This window comes from Neomonachus schauinslandi, chromosome 3 (genome assembly GCF_002201575.2).
Source record: "Neomonachus schauinslandi chromosome 3, ASM220157v2, whole genome shotgun sequence".
Lineage (NCBI taxonomy): Eukaryota > Metazoa > Chordata > Mammalia > Carnivora > Phocidae > Neomonachus > Neomonachus schauinslandi.
In genome coordinates this window covers 95,420,688-95,441,367 of record NC_058405.1, presented here as the reverse complement: position 1 = coordinate 95,441,367, position 20,680 = coordinate 95,420,688, and the positions used below count along the sequence as shown (strand labels likewise).

Below are 20,680 nucleotides of genomic sequence, written 5' to 3'. Positions count from 1 at the left end.
TGGCAGATGAGCTTAATCATCAGACACATAGTACTATGTATTCTGTCAGGTTTTTTTTTTTTTTTCCCCAGTCCTATTGAGCCCCACATGATCAGGGGGGAAATCTCAGCTTCCAATTCAGAGGAACAGAATTAAGACATTCCCTGTTGGAAGCAATCCCCCCTTAGGCATTAGGACTTCTAAACCCACTGATCTCCTTTTCATGAAGATAAGAAACAAAATACATCTAGTGGAGTGATGGTGTGATAGTGATAGTGAATGCTACACTTCTACCCCTTAGTTCCTAGATTTATGCTTTCTGGCTATGTGAGAGGGGCACATGTATGCTGTATATGACATCCCAACTTCAAGGTGGTTATAGTGCCAAAACCGAGATAGAGAAGTCTAGTTAATGCTTCCATCCAATGAGGTACATATAGCTAATAGAAAACAGTGAATTTCATGGTCTGAGCCTATTGCCCTTCTTTTTGCTATAAAATACTTTCTGTTTGGTGGTGATGCAGGGTGGATTATTGTGGTAATGGATAAGTTACTCTGTAAACCCACGAATAGCAGCACTGACAGGACTTGAAGCAGCAGAGGCATAGCTATTCCAGAGTGTGTGTCTATCTCTGTAATGACAAAATGCTACCCCTTCTTGATGGAATGCTTCCCATGTAATCTACCTGCCACCAGGTAGCCAGATGGCCCTGCTGGGAAATAATGCCATGCCGAGTTTAATGACAGCCACTATCATTGGAAGGTAACGGTGAGAGCCAAAGCAGACCAACATGCACTCTGTAGTCATATTGTCCATCTGATTATTGAGAGCCTCCTCTGCTATGGATGTGTTCTGATGGATATTAAGTAGGACACTAATATCTTCATATTTTTACATTTTTACCCCTCCTGATAAGTCAATGCAGTTATCTTTCTCTAAACTTCCTTGTCACTAATTTTTGTCTTCCCATAACCCTAATCAGGTCTTTTATTAGTTACTGTGCATGAGTCAGGGTAGATCCATGCTTCAGGCCAATTCTCCTTCCACAAGAAGTACAAAACTAAATATCTTGCTCAAAAGTCTGCCAACTGGGAGGATTTATGTTTTCTTTAGTCTTTTAATGCCACTCCTCAGTCAGATTGTGGTACAGAGCCTATCCAATTCCAGAGCCTTCAAGTACATCATGCAAACCTGCCCATAAACCAGGCCTGCATTTATTTCTCCCCTGCCAACTTGTATTAGAAAACACATCTTGAGATTTAGGTATGAGCTGAAGGAGAGAGGGTAAAGTAGAGGATGCAATAATCTGGACATTTTACTTAATGCGTTCTACCCAATCCCATATATACCCCTTCTATTTTATGGTGGGATGTTGCTCTATGTGTTTCATTTTATGGTCGGTCAGTGATTCAGAGAACAGTCAGTTCATGATGGGTAGTTTGGGTTGCATAGCCACTTGGTATCCCATGGTCAGGCTAATTATTTCTGCAAGAGCCCAGTAGAGAGCTGCTTTTGAAAAGGAGAATATTTATCAGCACAGGAGGAAATGGCCTTCCTCTAAAGCTTGTAATGCCTGTGTTTTGATTGCCACATAATGAGTGACAGAAGCTCCACACAGCCTCTTTGTTTACCGTGCACCTTTACATTCGCAGTGTATCTTCTGGGTCACCAGGTAAAGACAGTAGGGAAGGTTGTACCATGGCCTTGATCTGCTGCATAGCCCTTTCTTGCACAAGCTCTGCTCAGAACAGGCAGCTTTTTTTTTTTTTTTTTAAAGATTTTATTTATTTATTTGAGAGAGAGAGTGAGAGAGAGAGAAAGAGCACAAGAATGGGGAGCGGGAGAGGGAGAAGCAGACTCCTTGCTGAGCAGGGAGCCCGATGCGGGACTCAATCCCGGGACTCCAGGATCATGACCTGAGCCGAAGGCAGTCGCTTAACCAACTGAGCCACCCAGGTGCCCAGAACAGGCAGCTTTATAGGTGATCTGGGAAGTAGAACAGGGCAACATATGTGAATATGGTTTAAGCTGTTATTCAAAATCAGAAGAGTCTATTCCCTCTTTACTTTTGCATAAGTACAATTCCAACAAGTTTTCTCTCACTTTACAAGAGATATCCCAGTGTATACTACGCTACTAGATCTCTAAACTCTCCTCTAGGGATGTAGACTCTTAAACTTTATAGGAATTTATCTTCCACTCTGACTTAATGCAGAGAATGCCTAGCTCCCTGGGATAGAGGTTGCCTCTGTCAGCAAGGAGACTTCTGGGAATTTTGAGGTTCAATATCTTCAGCCATAATATTAGACACATATAGCAACATTCCCCAATAATGTGTTATTTATGAGACTGGTCCAGAAAGCATAAGTATATTGCACATGTTTACCCAAGCATCTTTATCCTAGATGCCAGTGTCCCAGGACTTCTCCTCCAATATATCTGTATTAGCTTTAAAAAACAACTGGAGTTGAGCCCCTAATTTGTGTTGTAGTTCTGCCACCCTTACTATGTTCTCTTGGACCTCTGCCTTATCTGCCTGCAACAACAGAAGAAGAGAGGGACTCCTTCAAAGATGCCGTGGTGATCTTTTTTGTATTCTTGATTTTGCAGACATGGTTTCCATTTCAGTTTATCCCTATGGAATCTCCTTGAGGTGTCACATGAACCGTGGGAGCTTCATTTTATAATCTTTACAGTTGCCGCTATTTTAGCAATTAAGTGCCACCACCAATTATCCTCCCCAAACCTTTCCTGTCTATCTGTATTTCATTCTGTATCATCACCAGTGACAATGGATTACTCATGAGTCCATCCATTGCTATGGATTATCTATGCTCCAGTTCCCTCCTGGAAAGGAGATGATTACATCAAAGATAGTACAAATAGAGATGGATATAGATACAGATCACCAACTTAATCTCAAACTCTAATTTTAAAGGTCCCTTTTCCGAGTCTCTTACTGGTATTCATCATGGTATCTGTCAGGGTACAAAGTTAGCACTTTCAGTAATCTGAAGATTTATTTACGAAGAGACCACATTTACAAAGTGAAACCGTAAAGGACAGAGCTATAATCTAGACTAGTAACAACCAAGCTATAATCACCCCTGTGACCATAGAGATGAGTCATTACAAGATACAAAAGGAGAAAATTTCACAGAAGAGAGTGCACTGACAGGGGTAGTGACATCATTTAAAACCCACAGCTAGACTGAAGTGACATTTCAGGGTAGAGCCAAGGGAACACATACTCTGACTTCACTCTCCTCCTTGTAATCTCTTGCCATAGTATAATAAAGGGTCTGCTGTTGTTCACCCACGTTAATTTTCTGGACCAGAAAGCAGATATAGACAAGTGAATAGTGGATCTGGGGTCACATGAAAGATATCCAGTCTATTTCTCATTCTCTTTCTTTAGAGCTTAAAATAGTTTCATGAGTCTAGTGGTTATCCAACTTGTTCGATGATGAGAGTGGGTATTTAACTTGTTTGATGATGGAAATATGATTGAAAGCAAATGTGAATGAATGGGGACATAAATACAGTTTTATGCCATGTTTCGGTCTTCAGTTACTGTTCTTATTCTTTTTACCCCAGTAGTGCTTTCATTTTCTCTGTTCATGCTGCTGACAGTCTATGAAATCCTGACTTTATTGCTTCATTCTTTCCTGCCATTGCATCTGCTTCTCCTGGGACTAAAAGGGTAACTCAGAAATACAGAATTCTCTATGACGTTGATAAAATCCAACCATTGTATAGAAAAAAAATGTATATGTGCAATGGAGATTTCAAGGACAGATGTTTGTGGGTCACTGAGCCCACATCTCTACAGTTGGTTTCAAATAACACTCATTTATTCTAGAGGAACTTCTGCATTCTCACATTGCCCACTGGTGGTCGCCAGATGGAGAAAGGCTTGCCTTCCTGATGATAAATGATTCATTGGTGCCTAACATGGTTATCCCTCGATTTACTGGAGCATTGTATCCCAAAGGAAAGCAGTATCCATATCCTAAGGTAAGTAACGTGGAAGTACTGGTTTGTTCTCTTTCTCTGCACCAGTGACTTGATTGATAGTATCCTTGCTTCATGAGCAAGTTGTCTTTGCAGAAAAACAAAAGGAAGCTTTTCACTCGTGGTCGGCAGATTCATTTTTTAGAGTATGCAGTAGCCTGTACACAGTGTTCTGGTAGGAAGAAGTAGAGATGACTCAGGGCTTGGGAATTGCCACTTTTATTGCATTTCTTCCTCTTTGATTCTCTCATTCTTGTTTTCCCTTGCCTTCCGAGCATTTGGAAAGAAAGTGAGAAAAGATCAGGGGCAAGCATTATGCCAGGGCACAGGTTTCTCCAAAGTACATTCTCTGTGTTAATATTTGTTATATTCTAGTTGTTACTAGGTGTTATAAGGGAAGAAAAAGTCCCATGGTCAAATAGGTTGAAAATTCTTAGTTAAAAATAAAATCCAACTTCTTGCAGACATTTTCTTAGAGCACTTAAAATATTATATGTTAATGTACATTATAAATCTCCCATAAAAAAATTGACTAAGCATAAAGTATCTCCAGTAAGGAATAGACTAAGCATAAAGAATCTCTATAAAGAATAGACTAAACATAAAGAGTCACCAATAAAGAATAGACTAAGCATAAAGAATTTATTAGTATTAGTATTAACATCAGCATTATTTTGGCAGAGCATACTCTGGAACATACTTTATAACGTGACGGGGTAGAGCTATAGCCAGGCATAGCTAAGATAGATGGAATTGTTTTATTGAGTGAGGCAAATACAGAACTCTTGCCCAGTGAGCAAAACTATTTTCAAGTAGGGATCATGTTGCAAAAACATCTGGAGTGTAATGATTTTTTTCTATTGTATGGCATTTTTGATAACTTAAGGTCTCTTTTTTAAAAATACATTTCCCCATGTTTATATTACAAAGAAAAAGGCTCATGAATGAGGCTTCCTATGCATTAATCATGTAAAGATGTCTTATAGGAAAAATTTTAAACTGTTTTACACATTTCTGCTCTTAATTAGGTAAGAGATGGCTGCTAATTCAATTTAGAAGCTATGGTTTTTAAAGATTTTATTTATTTGAGAGAGAGAGAGCAAGTGAGTGAGAGAAAGCATGAGCAAAGGGGAGGGTCAGAGGGAGAAGGAGAAGCAGACTCCCTTTTGATCAGGGTGCCTGACGCAAAACTCGGTCCCAGGACTCTGGGATCATGATGTGAGCTGAAGGCAGACGCTTAACCAACTGAGCTACCCAGTCCCCCTTAGAAGCTATTTTTAAGCCATTCCTTTAGTGAGTTGTACTGTTTCCCAATCACAATAGGTTTTATACCTTTCAACTTGTGTGTTACATTAATTGGGCACGGTATTGGACAAATTATCCATCACACAGATTATTCTATACTTGCAGTAAAGGCATGGTTAGGGTAGGCATGACTTTTCTTATTTTCCTGTCATCCACCAAACTCAAGTACTTAAAGTAGGGAATGAAGGTGGGGGAGGGAGGATTCTTAGACAGTCTCACATCTTAGATAGGTAAAGAAGGAGGGAGGGAGGGAGGATGAAAGACAGTCTTGAATTTAGAGAGTCTGGGATAAGAAGAGCATTTCCTCAGTGAGATTCTGTACTGTCTGTTTTTCTTTTGTATTTTTTTCCCCCTCTCAATCCTACCTTCCTTTCATAGATTGTGGTATTAAATGACAGGTTTATAGCTGAGAAGGACAACAAGATTGAGAGGAATCTGATTCTATGATTTTCAAATATTATTTTTAGGGTCTTCTCTGGATATAAATTAGAAGACACGTATACTCAGTGCTCTTCAGGAGAAAATGGTAACTTGACCTAACAAAAAAAAAAAAAAAATCATACTCACCAAGAGATTTTTATTGTACTTCAGGTACATGACTTATGACTTCTCTAGTATAGATTTAGTCATGTTTGATGAATGACAGTTTGTTCCTGTATAGCATAGCTGCACCTTTTTTTTCCCCCCAGGGAATGACTGAAAAGACTTCTCAAATGTATTAATTCTCACATCATTTGATTTACTTATAATGAAAGTTCACCTGACAGTTTAAATACAAAACCAAGTGGCATATTGTGGGAAGCATATGTGAATAAGCAAGACATTCACACACAACTGTTCAGTTTGTTTACTGCACAAAGGGAATAAAACCAGCCCCAGGGGAGGAACAACATTTTGTCATTCATTTCCCAAGAGGAGTGGGGACCTTAGGACTCACAACGTAAGAGCCAGATGCCATAGGTGTATTTCAAACTGCCTTCTCAGTTAGGGGCTGCTTGAACTTGGACACTCTAGGCCTCATAACTTTAACAGACTGAGGCAAACAAATAGACAAACAGAAATGTCTGAGAAATTTTAATTCATAAAATACTGGGTTGACAAGCCTAGACACTTTGTTATTAATAAGTTATTATTTTATTATTTAATATTTCTTAATAGTAAAGCTAGGCATAAAATAATAATGTTTGCTGTTGTATAAATCGGGTGTGCTAATAATATGCTTCATATTTTCAGAGAGACTTTTCACTTTTCTTTTTTCCTTATCTGGACCTCTTCACAATTGCCTCCATTTACGAATGGACAAACCAAGCTCTCTAAAAGGCTAAGTGCTTTTATAAAAGTCACAGTTATTTTGAGAACAGGGAAATAACTCAAACGTATTGATTCTGTCCCTCTCCATAAAATTACCAGAGGTTAACTTGTATCTCTGAAGACATAGCTGGAATCAAAATTATCTTCTTGTGAAGCTAACAAATATATGTGGAGCTCTGTTTGCTCCATTTACTCCTAATGACTTAACTATATATGTAGTGGGATATATGTAGGATTCTTAGACAGTCTCACATCTTAGAGAGAGAGAGAGAGAAATAGGGATTTGTAATACAAAGTAAAAGTCCTGAGTGTGTGTTAATGACTACCACTGAGGAGTATTAAGCATAAAAAAAGGTAGCTATTCCTGTGGCCAAGCCAAGAAAGAAACCTAAGTCCTCAGGAGGCTTTTAGTAGGAATCCTTGCTCAGGTACATAAGACAACAGGACTCAAAAAAACAAGATATGGGCTTGATCCTTGTTCTCAGATAAGTTTCAGTATCATTTTGGGTATATTACTTGAACTTTGAAAGTCTTACTATTTTCTACTCTGGTTTAAAAAAAAAATGTTTGCTAGTTCTCCCACTAACAACTATATTATTTTGATTTGCTCTTACTTTTGTAATAAACTTATAAAAAGTAGTACTTTCGACACTGAAGTAATTCATAGAGTTCACACTAAATTGTGCTTCAAATTAAACTAGATTAAAATGAGTGCAGCAAATACTCAATGTGGTCAGATTTACTAATGAAATACTTACACTAAACAAATATATTTGTATTTTACTTAATTCAGCATGATTCAGAACTCATAAAATACCCTATCATTAGCAATTCAGCACAAAAGAGATGCACAGTTCTATCTCAGTAACCTCAGGTTAATCTTCTTAATTAAAGCATTATCTTGTTTAATGACAATTTAGTTGCCAGTAAAATAAGGTTAATTATTATTGAGGCTTGTGTTTCAGAGTCATAGAGGAAGGATTCTGTAGATATGCAGTCTTTCTGGCAAATGTGACTGTAAAAAACAAATAGATGAACTCTTCTAATTTGCAAACTATTGAAATGATCCAAATGTTAAAAAAGGTACAAATGAACTTGCAATGTGCACTTAATTTCAAAACTCCGTGGAGAGATAAAAATCTAATTGAGATTGTAGAATGCTGGATGGCTGAATTTTAGAAACAACCTGATGTTTGTTTTTTGTCTAAAATTGGCCACATTGTATACAACTTTTAATTTGTTCCCATGTAAAAGCTAACTGGGATATCAGCGATCCTATACACATATAAGCATACAGAGCTGCAGACATTAAAAAAAAAAAAAAACCTGCCTGATGATATGGTAATAACCATATATGTCTTTGACAAAGGATGTCATAAAATTATTCATCACTGATAAGAACTGACAAAAAGATCAAATTTAATTTTCTTTTTTTCTTAACGAGCTTATTGAAGAATTTTAAAAATTGGCAGAATTTTTCATCAACTAGAAAAGTCAGTGTTTTAAAAACTGTCTTTCTAATTCACTACTATATACTATTTTAGACATTTTTATAGATAATCTTTTTGTTAGTCCATATAACAAAATTATAAGATATTTATAGCTACAGAAAGGAAACCTGCCTTGGCTCAAAACTTCTGACTTGTGACATATTCTCAGCAAAGTATTGTCTCATTTTTGATAATCCAATAAAATAACACTTGAGGATCTTTAACATCTTGCCCGCGGTCTATATTCGGTAAATAGCAGTCACAGTCTAAACCCAGGCTTCTCTGACTCACAGGTTAAGCTAAACCAGTTCTCACAATGTGGTACTTTTCCTCATCTGGGAGACTTAGAAATGAGATTCTCATGTCCCATGACATGAGAAATGCTGGGTAAATCTTGTCAAACAAGCCTTCCAGTCCTCTGGGTAATTCTTTTTTTTTTTGCTTTTTTAAAAGATTTATTTATTTATTTTAGAGACAGAGAGTGCCAATGGAGGGAGGCCCAGAGGGAGGGACAACCAGACCCCTGAGGGCAGAGCCTGATGCAGGGCTCAATCCCAGGACCCTGAGATCGTGACCTGAGCCAAAAACAAGGCCGACGCTTAACTGACTGCACCACCCAGGGACTCTCTGGGTAATTCTGATGCAGGCTGACACCTTTGATAAGCACTGAACTGTAATATATATTATTGTGTACATGTATGTATATGATAACATATATATTATTGGATATATATGCATTACTACATATACTAGTAATAATATGTATTACTGAAAAAAATATATATCAGTGTCCATTTGTAAATTTACATATTATTATAGTTATCTGAGAGTCTTATTAAAATAGAGAATCCAGGCCCACACCTAGAGATTCTGATTTTTGAGTCTATGTGGGGCCCATAATTTGTGTTTCTAAGATTCTAGGTGATGCTGATGGATGCTGCCAGTCAAAGATCAATACTTTGAATGGCACTACTGAATATTACGTCCCAGCTCTAATTTTTAATATACCTGGTCAAATTAGAGAAACGGTTAGATTGAAAAATATGGATAAGGCCAATATTTTCAGGGAGGATCATGGCAATTAAACTGAAATGGGAGTGATGTGAAAGGGAGCTCCTGTGTGTGGTAGAAGGCTAAACTGCCCAAGACAAATGTGCCCAGGCACTTGAAGGGTTTAGAACAATGAAAAGCTTTATAAAATCTGATGTGAGAGCCTTCTCTGTGAGGCAGGATCATAGCTTATCTTCCAGGAAGCCCTTCACTATATAAACCATTTCCATAATCTCTCTTTATAGCATTGTGTTTCTGTACCAAAGGACTTTCCTGACTCCTTTGGCTCAAAACTTCTGACTTGTGTATGATGCACCCCCACAGATGTGCTAGTCATTTTTGTTTACACCAGAAACTAATGATGTACAATATGTTGGCTAATTAAATAAAAAAAGAAAAGACTCTATTTTTTAGAGCAGCTTAAAGTTCACAACAAAATTGAAAGGTAGAGAGAATTCGCATATGCCCCCTGCACCTACAATTGCAGAGCCTCCTCCATTATCAGCACCATTCACTGCAGCAGTGCATTTGTTACAACTGATGAAGCTACACACCATAATCACCCAAAGTCCATAGTTGATGTTACAGTTCACTGTGGGTGTTGTACATCCTCTAGGTTTGGACAAATATATAATGACATGCATCCAGCATTACGGTATCACATAGTATTTTTCACTGCCCTAAAAATCCTCTGGGCTCCACTCGTTCATCCTCCTGCCTTCCCCCTGTACTAGTTGTATTTACTAGCCTAACAACACAGTCCTTGAAGAGCTATTACGGACTATTGGTGGAATGTATTATATTGCTTCTGGTCCTGTTCAACTTTGGGTTTTGTCAATGCCAATTACTTGATGAACATGGATTTTTCTTTCTCGTCTTTAAATCACTTTTGTAATTCTCCTTAGATTTTTGTCAGTCTTCTAACTCAACCCACTTTTAATTTCCTTGTCTTTCTTTGTACATCTCATATAGTCTTCTCCTAAAACATCAGCCTCTCTGCAATGACATATCAGTATTTTGTTTAGGAACACATTGTGCCACAAGTAGTCAACTGATTCTATACATCATTTATTCAAATAAACATTCTCCTATCCATTCATTCAAACTGCTTGAGATATATTGGTAAAAGGTCCCTTTTGTGCCCCCTCCAAATTCATAGTATTTGAAAAATTGTGGAGGCCATTGCCTGGGAATGAACTGAAGCAAAGCATAGCAGGGAAGAGCATCCTGGGTTTAAATACCAGCTTCCTCAGTTATTGGATATCCATCTTCCACAGTTTGCTGAGCTTCTCCATTGTCATTTGGAAATGGTTATAATTATTCTTAGGACGGAAGTAAGAATATTTAGTAAGATTATTCATGTAGTGCCTTTACTACATACTTGAGCCAGAAACATACTAATGCTCTAGGCTAGTTATTACCGATTCTTGTCACTGTCCTTCTATTCATCTGACTACATACTTAGTGAGGGCAGACTGCTCTGTGGCTCACCACCTCCCAAGGGGCACTTACACCAGACCCCATCTGGTATTCACTAAAGTTTAAAAGGAAACCTGGGGGAAGGGAAGGAAAAATAAGATAATAACAGAGAGAGAGGTAAACCAAAAGAGACTCCTAACTATAGAGAACAAACTAAGGGTTGCTGGAGGGGAGGTTGGGTGGGGGGATCGGATAATTGGGTGATGGGCATTAAGGAGGGCACTTTATGTAATGAGCACTGGGTGTTACGTGCAACTGATGAATCACTAAATTCTACCCCTGAAATGAAAAAAAAAGGAAACTTAGGAATGTAGGAATGTTTAATGCAATGGGATGGATTAGGTATTGGGGAATTTTAAGCATGTGTCACCCAGATTGGCAAATCTTCTTTATCTTTTTCTTCTTATTTTTTTTTTAATTAGCCAAGCTTTTTTCTCATTGCATATCTTATCCTATAATGTGAGTAGCAGCTTGTTCTACTAGTTGTTTTGTTAAGCCAGCCCTCCTGGTGTCATTCTAGGGAAAGAACACAGTAGCACTGCCTAATGAATAAACTCATCATGATTTTCCATCACCTTTAATTGTCTGACTAAAATGCTTGAGAAACAGCAATCTACAAAAACAATTGAAGGCAATCAGGTTGCTGAATTTAAAATCATTTCTACTTCAGAGAAATTAAACTTTTTCCCTGTTCTAATGCAAAATTAGAATCACACCACATTTTCTTTTTTTCTCAATATATTTAATGCTTAATATATTTGTGTCACAATGTTCATTTTCTCAAAGGCAGGTCAAATGAACCCAACCATCAAATTATATGTTGTAAACCTATATGGACCAACTCATACTTTGGAACTCATGCCACCTGACAGCTTTAAATCAAGGTATGCAATTTCCATTTTACTTTTACTTGGAAATAGTTATTTTAACTTCAATTATCATTTTATTGCAATTTAGAGAGATGTGATCAGCTCAACAAATCCACATGAAAATAAATCTGAGGTTGCCCCATTAGTGCAGGAATGAACTCATTCTGGGCTTCTTGTTGTTCCCAGGGAGCATTTAAAGTTTCAAGGCGATTAGCAGCACCAGAAAATGATTAAATGTAGTAATATTGAGAATTAGACTTGTTGCAGGAGGTGTGACAGGCAGATGGGGGCAAAGGATAATTTTCCATTGAATGTTCTTCCTGAAAATAGTTACTCCATTTTTTTAAATGGTCCTCTTTAAAAGAGCACAATCTTCCTAGAATCTGTGTAGTTTTTCCAGCAGAAATTCTCCCCATAGCTTGGGAGTGATTCCCTAGCTTTTTCCTCCAGGCAGGGAAGTGTAATGAGATGTGGTTTCAAAATATTCTATATAAGAAGGCTTCTTATTTAAGAAGTTTAAATGGAGAGGAAAAAAACCAACAACAACACATTTTATGTGTCAGAAGCATAATTTTAATATTAGTAAAATTTCCAGTAGCACACAGTGAATCAAATAACCATGTGGATTTTAAAATTCAGAGTGGTCTCAAACTTCAAGGGTATTCATTTAAATAGTGCAACCCTTTGAAACTTTACAGTGGTCCTGGAGCTGGAATAGGTAGCTGATTTAGGAAAATACTTTCACACTATTGAATGATATGGGGCTAAGCTCAAACTTTGTTTTGATGCCATCAACAATCAGTGCTAGGGGACTGATTCAAATATAAATTCCACTCAAACGCTGTTCCATTGATGTATTTGGGAAAATTCCATCACAGTTGGGGATTTTCACAGATAGTGCAGCCTGCAGTATGTGGAAAATTTCCCTCCTGTAAAGTTACTAAAAATTTATGGACTGCTTACACTGGAAGGGCGCTCATAACTACCTAATACAATCTGTTCCTATTATTGAGGGAAAAGATGAGGCCCAGAACCCCAAGATTAGTTGGTAACAGAGGTAGAAAACATGGTAAAGCCTGTTTCAAGTTATAGAGCATTTCATGCAGGTCATGATGGAAGACCTTACAGGGTCATTCGAATTGACATTTAGAATGCAATAGAGTTGACCAAATCAGATAGGAACTCTACTGAACTCGATCTACCAGCCATGAAAGAATTAGTCACAAATGAAGCAATTATGGAAGCCATTAGTATTTTATGTGGTCCTGAGCCCTTATCTTTTTCTCTGATTTGTTTAATGCTCTGAATTAATAGGAAAGGGCACTAAACTGGAGTGTTTGAGTCATATCTCTGCCACCATTTCATTATGTGAACTTGGACAAGTCACTCTACCTCTCTATGAGTCTGAATAACCTCATTTTAAAGTAATATTTTTTCATTTTCATCAGTCTTTTGAGATCTTTGAAATAGAAATCAACTTTACAATATCTGGCTTTCTTTTTAAGAAAAAGTAATGATTCTGGACCTTGATGTTATAACCCACGAGGTTGCTAGTGGATTCTCCAGATAGTTAGGATATAGTAATGTCAGCAAACACAAAAATTCTTAAAGACAGAATCAGTTGTCATTTATTGGGTTATTAGTTAAGTATATATCTGTAATATTTGTAGTACAATATGATAAAATTAGTCATCCATGGCAAAAAGGTATCACATATCCTTAGATAGAAATCCAATACACAGAATAAAATACAAGATCCCACTAAGAGTGAGGAAGAATCTTGTGAAGAAAAGTCTCTTAGAGGTAACCCAAGTATATTGGTTTAGTGATGAACTTGGTCTACAATTCGGGGAAAGTCATATAATACCTTATCTATAGAATGCACCAAACAATTTTGCTCTTTCTCCCTCAGGGTCTTACGTTAAGTGCCACCTGTGGCATGTGAAATGTACCAAAATGTATGATTTTTGTTGAAAAACTCAAGATCAAAGTTTACTTCAAAATTGATATTTTTAAATATTACCCTGGTTCAGTTTTACAGAAATGTATTTCCTTACTCATCTGTTTCTGGTAGGAAGTTTCAGTCCAATTCACAGAAGAGTAATAAGTGAATTTTAGATCATCTGCATTTAGTCACTCTGAGCACAGGTGTTACTTAGATGGGCTCAGAAACATACAAATGAACAAAATAGATAGATCAATGGTGTGAATTAAAGAAACTTCATTCATCTAGCTGCACATAATATGGAAACGAAACTGCTGTTTTCTCCTTGGTTTTGTTTTAGGATTATGAACATCTCTAATATTTAATACATGGTATGTTAACCATATAGAAATTAGCTAGAAAACTATTGTGCCCTCCTAGTTAGAGATCTAAAAGAGCATGTCATTTTTCATAATTTAGTGGTCAGGGTCCTAGAAATTAAACAGACGACACACTCAAGTAGGGTAAGTGAACTGCAGTTAATTAAGGGACTATTAACAAAAATGTGAGCAGGATTAAGGGGAAATTCACAAAAGATGAGAAAGCAACTTTGAGTCTGCATTAGGGGAAAGCTATTGCTGTCTCTGGACTGAAGGAATGAGGTACAGGCTCAATTATGAATCCTGAAGAGGCCTGTAGCTGAAGAACAGGATGGACCAGGAGGACCTGTCCACAGATTGAGCAATTCAGTCATTGCCAACCACACCCTAGTAGGAAGCGGATCCTGGGAGTTAATACCCTGACTTCTCTCTCCTCTCAAGCTTGGAGTTCCTGCAGAGGCCTTCCTCTGGCAAGGCAGCCTCACTGTAGAGGCCAGCCTCTGGAAACTGCATGGGGAAAGCTGGAGAATGGACCTGGCAAATGGAGAATATTCCATATAAATAATTTAAGGATAATATTTGCCATAAGAAGTTTATTAGACTTTATGCATGTGTTGGCGATGACCACACGAGCACACAATGATTTTTCTGAAGCCACGTGAGAAAGCAGTGTCTGTCTGGTGCTGTTTCTATTTATGACTCTCTGAATCTTCCTCTGTGTGTGTGTGTGTGTTTCAGTCTCTATATACAGACACACAAACACACTCATATGCAAACACATACACACATCTATGATTTATCTAACTAATGCATGTGCTTCTCTTACAAACCTGCCATACTTTTCTCACGCGCACTGTGAGCCATGTAACTGAGGGTGTTTTAACTAAGTTGCATTAGTGTACTTTGGACCTGGAGTTTACTATGGTAACTAACACCTGTTTCCCTCTCTAACTTATTTTCCTTTTTCTCCTCCTAATTTACTTTACCATGTTATTCTTAAATATTTCTAAGCTAACTCAAATTCTTTTTTATATTTAAAAAATTTTAAATATATAAATATATAAGTTAAATTTTTGGTAGTATTAGTAGCAGTATTCTCATATTTATTAATGACAGTATTCCTACAAATTCCAAGAAATACATATCATTTTTAAATTTTTTTTAAATGTATAAGTATAAACATGCAAAAATTAACTTACTAGTAACATACTCCTCCATGCCCTATTAAGACCATCAAATGTACTTTCTTTTTTTGGAGTTTGTGTTTTGTTCATAGCTATCCGTATCACTTGAGGTTCTCTTTAAACTCTCAATAACAGTATACCCAAATAATTATTTCATTCTGTAATAATTTACTTGTTTACTTTTTTTGGATGTTATCTAAGCATCTATATTTTATATTATCTTTATATATGCATATGGCAATTAATGAATTATATTCTATTACTCTGTGCAGTTATAAACTATCTTTTTTTTTTTTTTTCCTTTTTGGTCCTTCCTTTTTTCCACTAAACTTGAACTTCATCTCTTATCCTTCTTTTTTCTCTCATAAAATCACCATTGTGGCTATAATAATTATTGAATATATATGTGCACACCTAAATAGGGAGGAAGATTTGTAAGATAAATAGAAAGATGGTCTCTTATGACTTGAGGTACCTTATAAATTGTATTCTTTGACTCCCACTCCAAAGAGCAAGATTTTTTAGAATTTGAAGATGTTAAATCATTTGTTTTGGTCTGTTGATTGTTTATTTGGTTGACTGATTGATTGATAACAACTCATGTTTATAAGTATAATAGAAATATGTCTCCAAGTTAGAATCAGCATTCAGTAGACCTTGCTTAACACCAGATACTTAAACTCTAGTCAAAGAATGTAAAATAAATTTCAATTCATTTATATGGCTTTAAAAAGAAATTTAAAGGATACCATAACTTGGAGAAAGACGTAATTTCTTTTCTTTTTTCTTTCCCCCACACCCCTTCATTTTTTCAAAAAATATATTTGTGATTCAGCTAAAGATCCTTTATCAACAAATTCAGATCATGAATACAACTTTTCTTCAATAGGAATTCAGCTTGTATTCTTATCTTTAATTATTGTCTGTGTGGGTTCTTCAGTATGTAGCACAGTAGGAACTCAGATAATGCCCCTTCATGAACATTCCAGATCCATTTGGGAGTTAGATGATTCATCTCATTTTAAGGGGAAGGAACATTTTATAAGTTTTTACACTACGAATGCAAGGTATTGTAAGCATTCTGTATCATTATTGGCATTTATCATTAAGATTTTAAAAAATATGTATTTAAGTTCTGGTGGAAAGTTTTTGTTTTGTTTTTTTTTTTAATTCTTTTTTTTTTGGCGGGGAGAGGGGTTAGGGGAGAGAGAATCTTAAGCAGGCTCCACCCCCAGCACAGAGCTCCACAAGGGGCTCCATCTCATGACCCTGAAATTACGACCTGACCCGAAATCAAGAGTCAGAAGCTTAACCGACTGAGCCACCCAGGCGCCCCCTGGTGCAAAGATTTTTTATAGTAATGAATCATGTAGATTTTTCCACAGGTTGGCATTTGTCACATTGTTTTGAGAAGTGATTATCCTTTGTATTCAGATATCTCCAGGCTGAAGAGTAAAGGTAGCATTTTGTCTTTGGTTTCTCCTTACTCTGTGTCTTTGACATTATTTTATTTGAAATCTTTCTTTAGTCATCCACCCTTTGTGACCCATTATTCTTAGCATGTATCACTGAAGTGACATTGTCATATTACCTGTCACCTGGGCTTGATAGCACCACGCTTTTTCTTCTTGTATCATTGAAGTATGCCTAGTCTACATCTTTTTTTCTGCCAAGGAATATTTGTATCTTACAAAAAAAAATCAAATTAAGAAATTTTTCTATGTTCATGGAAATGTTCTAAATGACCCTTCTTGCAAGTAATTCATAGTTATTAACAAAGGTCTTTGCAGATCACTAGCTATGACTTGGTCATGCATGCCATTACAGTACAGTTATGGGTAGAGATCCTGGATTATCTGGAAGAGCGTGAGCTCAGTGCAACTATACGTATACAAAAATTATGTTGTGAACACAGTAGTGATTGGACAGAAAGCCAGTGAAAATACAGGTGTGACTTCTAACATAGTACCTGTCTGCTGATGATGCTGGGGCCCCCATTCCACATACCCTTGTGAACAATTAGACCTTCTGTGCCAGACCGCCCAGCCGATAACAAAGTCTTTCTTAACTTGAGTGCAATCCCTCTAACCCGCTTGTCTCTGTCTCTGTGGCTCAAAAGGGTGAGCTCCTTGTGGATTTCCTGGGTAATCCAGAGCCATGGAGATTAGGAACAAGCAGGAAAGCCAGTTATAAGGAGGGGACAGTTCTGCTAGTCACTGGTCGTGGGACACCAGATCTAATGTGTTCATGAAATGGAGTTCCAGGAGGACAGCTACATCAGCAGCAGGCAGGCCAAGGAGTGTGATTTCCAGGTAAGGGCCCTTCCCTAATCCCTCATTCAGAGGAAGCCTGATTACTTAGGAGCAAACTAAGGAGAGTTGCACTTAGGATCCTGGAACAAGGAAAGAAAGAATACAGGCAGGATGTGTTTTACTTCTTGTGTGTCAAGCTCTATTTTAACTTTCATTTTAGGTAATCCCAACACTTTATCATGGAAATTTCAGTGGCTTGAAATTATCCCTGAAAAACCTTATAAATTCAATTTTGGGGACAACTCTTATCTTTCAGATTATAAATAAGATCTATACTAGGATAGTTTACATCACGCTAAATTCTGCTTATAGGCATGAGGTACATTATATACAAACACACAAAATAATCACATTATTTAATCAAAGAGAAAGATAAGTGGTGTAACTATGAGTTAATTATTTTAACTTAATTTTACACCTAAATTAGTGTTCCCCTTAAAAAATCACTTATTCACCAGATTTGCATTGGTTGAATTTTAGTTGCTTTTCTAATATGAAATCCTTTTAGTCAAGATTTTCCATCATAGATAATAAATATGTGTCAGTGTGAAGACATTATGAAGAAGATGTTCTTGCAACATTACACTTGAGGGCTACTTTGAAAGGGAAAGCACTCAAGATGAATATTTAAATTATGTTTTGTTGTTGCAGTTGTTATTTATTTTAAAAAATTATTCATGTTGGTTGTCATCTCATTTGACACAATATGTAATATTACTCGCTTTAGCTAACTAAGATAAATTCCTGATTGGGTTTGAAAATTTATATATACCAGTTCTATCTGGATGTTTCTATAAATATAACCTCCTTGATTTTGCAGTCTTTGGTCAGTTGTTTACAATAACCAAATTATTTTTTACTTCAATTCTAAACAACATTTACACCAATTAATCAGAAATATATATTGTCAGAATTCAGCATTTCTTTTCCTGATTATAGTATCCATTATCATTTTCCTCCATGCTAAATTCTCTCTAGATAAATCCATTGAAGGTTAATATCTATATTTTCCCCTTTTTAATATTCATATTGCTGAAAATGATAATGCATGCAAAATAAATCAGTTTAAACAAAAACACAGTAAAAATGAACAGGATATCATTCTTTGAAGAATCACAAGGCCCGCTCATTTGGCCAAAGTTTAATCCTAAACCAGTTCACAAGTGATTCAAAGTTGTCTTTGTTAACTATTTAGGGAACTTTATGTTATGATTTCACTTAGTTTCTTGGCATTTTGAAGTGAGACGTAGCTGGTTTTGAAAGCTGTCTGATGTCTTGAAGAGATTGTTGAAAAATATGGCAGGTTTCACTGTATGCTAAGTTTTGCTTGCCCTTCTGCTGACATCTTCACTTTGATGGGCTAACTGATTTTCTGGAGGAAGCAGTAGCTATTCAGAATGTTAGAAATGTAAGATTCATGTAGCTAGATGTCTAACCCACATGTGTCTAAGGACAGGTGATTTGTGTCACAAAGCTTTTCCCCCCATACATGATTTTTTCCTAAGTCACATAAAAACTGGTGTTTTTTTTAAGATTTATTTATTTGAGGGGGGGAGAGAATCTTAAAGCAGACTCCCCGCTTAGTGTGGAGCCTGAAATGGTCCTTGATCTCATGACCCATGAGATCACCACCAAGAGTTGGACACTTAACTGACTGAGCCACCCAGGAGCCCCTGGGTAGATTAATTTTAAGACAGTGCTCACAGACGGCACTTTAAATCATCTCATCTGTTCTGAAACTGGACAAACTTGTTGGAAAGTTTTTTTTTTCTTTTTATCATAAATTGAATAAGTGTTGACCACTGCATGTTGTCTGTGTGGTCTGAGGGTTTTTTGATATAGTATGTAAATTTCCAATCATAGACTCTACAATGAAAGAAATATAAACTAACTATAGGAAAAATAAAAGCTTTCCCAATCTAGAATTAGCCTGAGAACATCATAGGCCCCAGTAATTAGCATTCTCACTATTCTGAAAATTCAGTAGTCCCTCATCTCCTTCATTTTAATTCCTTGTTTTAAACTGTTTCAAATAAAGAAGATTTTAAAAATTAATATATATGTATATATGTGTATATGTGTATATGTGTGTGTGTGTGTATAATGAATAGGACTGGGACTGGCCCTTGGCTCACAGTTGAGAAAGACCACACACACAAAAAAATAAATAAATAAAAACTAACTCCTCTGTCATGGTAAAGTCCCCAGGATAAAGTGAAATAACATGGAGATCATGCATAAAAAATAATTATTAAGTGAAGAATAAGTTGTGCCTTTTAATTGATTAGTGATTGTATTTTTTACAAAAATAGAATATAGCTTAAAAATTTATGCTTATTGCACATGTTAGTGCTAATCAATAGACAGTTTAAAAAAATGTCTATCATCTTAATTATTTTTATTTTTCTAAGGACTTCCTTTCCGGGATATTACTCACTTTCAGATTTATTCTTAAATTCTCGGTACATTTGTATGTGTATGTATATGTACATGTGTTTATATACATATACACACATTTGTATTTATATATGTGATTATTCAGAATCGCAGATGTGCATTTATACATAAATAGAAATTAATATGGTATCCTTGTAGTGTTTCATTTATCCTTGCATATGAAATGACAAGTGTATATTATTGGTACTATACAGGTTCTCTGGTTCTAAATGTAAATTATTTTTTGCTTCCAAACTAGAGAATATTATATCACCATGGTTAAATGGGTAAGCAATACGAAGACGGTGGTCAGATGGCTAAACCGGCCTCAGAACATCTCCATCCTCACCGTCTGTCAGACTACCACTGGCGCTTGCAGCAGAGTGAGTATAACGTACTTTTCTCTTAGGCTTAAAATGAAGTACTTTATGCTACTCTCAAAGGGATATCGGGCAATCCATTGGACAAAGACCGATATTTAACTCCCAGAGGTAGTTGGGAAAGAGTCATTCTATTAGAAGTATATAGTTTAATCCATAGATCATCCAAACTTCAAAGTGAGAAATATGGATAAGCACAAGAAAACAAACCCAACTGTAAAAAAAATGAATTCTTGTAACGTATGAAGGGGAGTCTAAGCCACATTAGTTTAATTCTGAAATACGTCTTTCTCTCCATATTTTGAGTTTGATTACCTTGAGAATGTGGAATGTTTTTCCTGTCGTCTTCAAACATGTTCCGAAAATGCCATTTTTTTGATAGTTCAGATTAGTCTTCTAAAATAATGGACAGTGTGTGTTTTTAAATTAAATAAGAAGAGTAAAGAAAAAAAAACAAAAACAAAAACTGGTCCTTGAACCATTGTATTTTGAAAGCAGGTTGTATTTCTATTTCTATAATAAGTTTTTATAAGCTCTGCAATAAATCCTATATGTGTAATTTTTAA

The 20,680-nt window shown here is 36.3% G+C and overlaps 1 protein-coding gene across 2 annotated transcripts in view; it reads left to right on the top strand.

Moving 5' to 3' along the window:
• DPP10 (dipeptidyl peptidase like 10) overlaps nt 1-20,680 on the top strand; it is a 1,400,194-nt gene that overhangs the window by 1,283,909 nt on the left and 95,605 nt on the right. For both annotated transcript variants that reach the window (XM_021695867.1, XM_021695868.2), the window contains exons 9-11: nt 3,843-3,997; nt 11,416-11,513; nt 19,994-20,117. In XM_021695867.1, the coding sequence (XP_021551542.1) occupies nt 3,843-3,997; nt 11,416-11,513; nt 19,994-20,117 (377 nt within the window). The remainder of the gene's footprint in view (nt 1-3,842; nt 3,998-11,415; nt 11,514-19,993; nt 20,118-20,680) is intronic.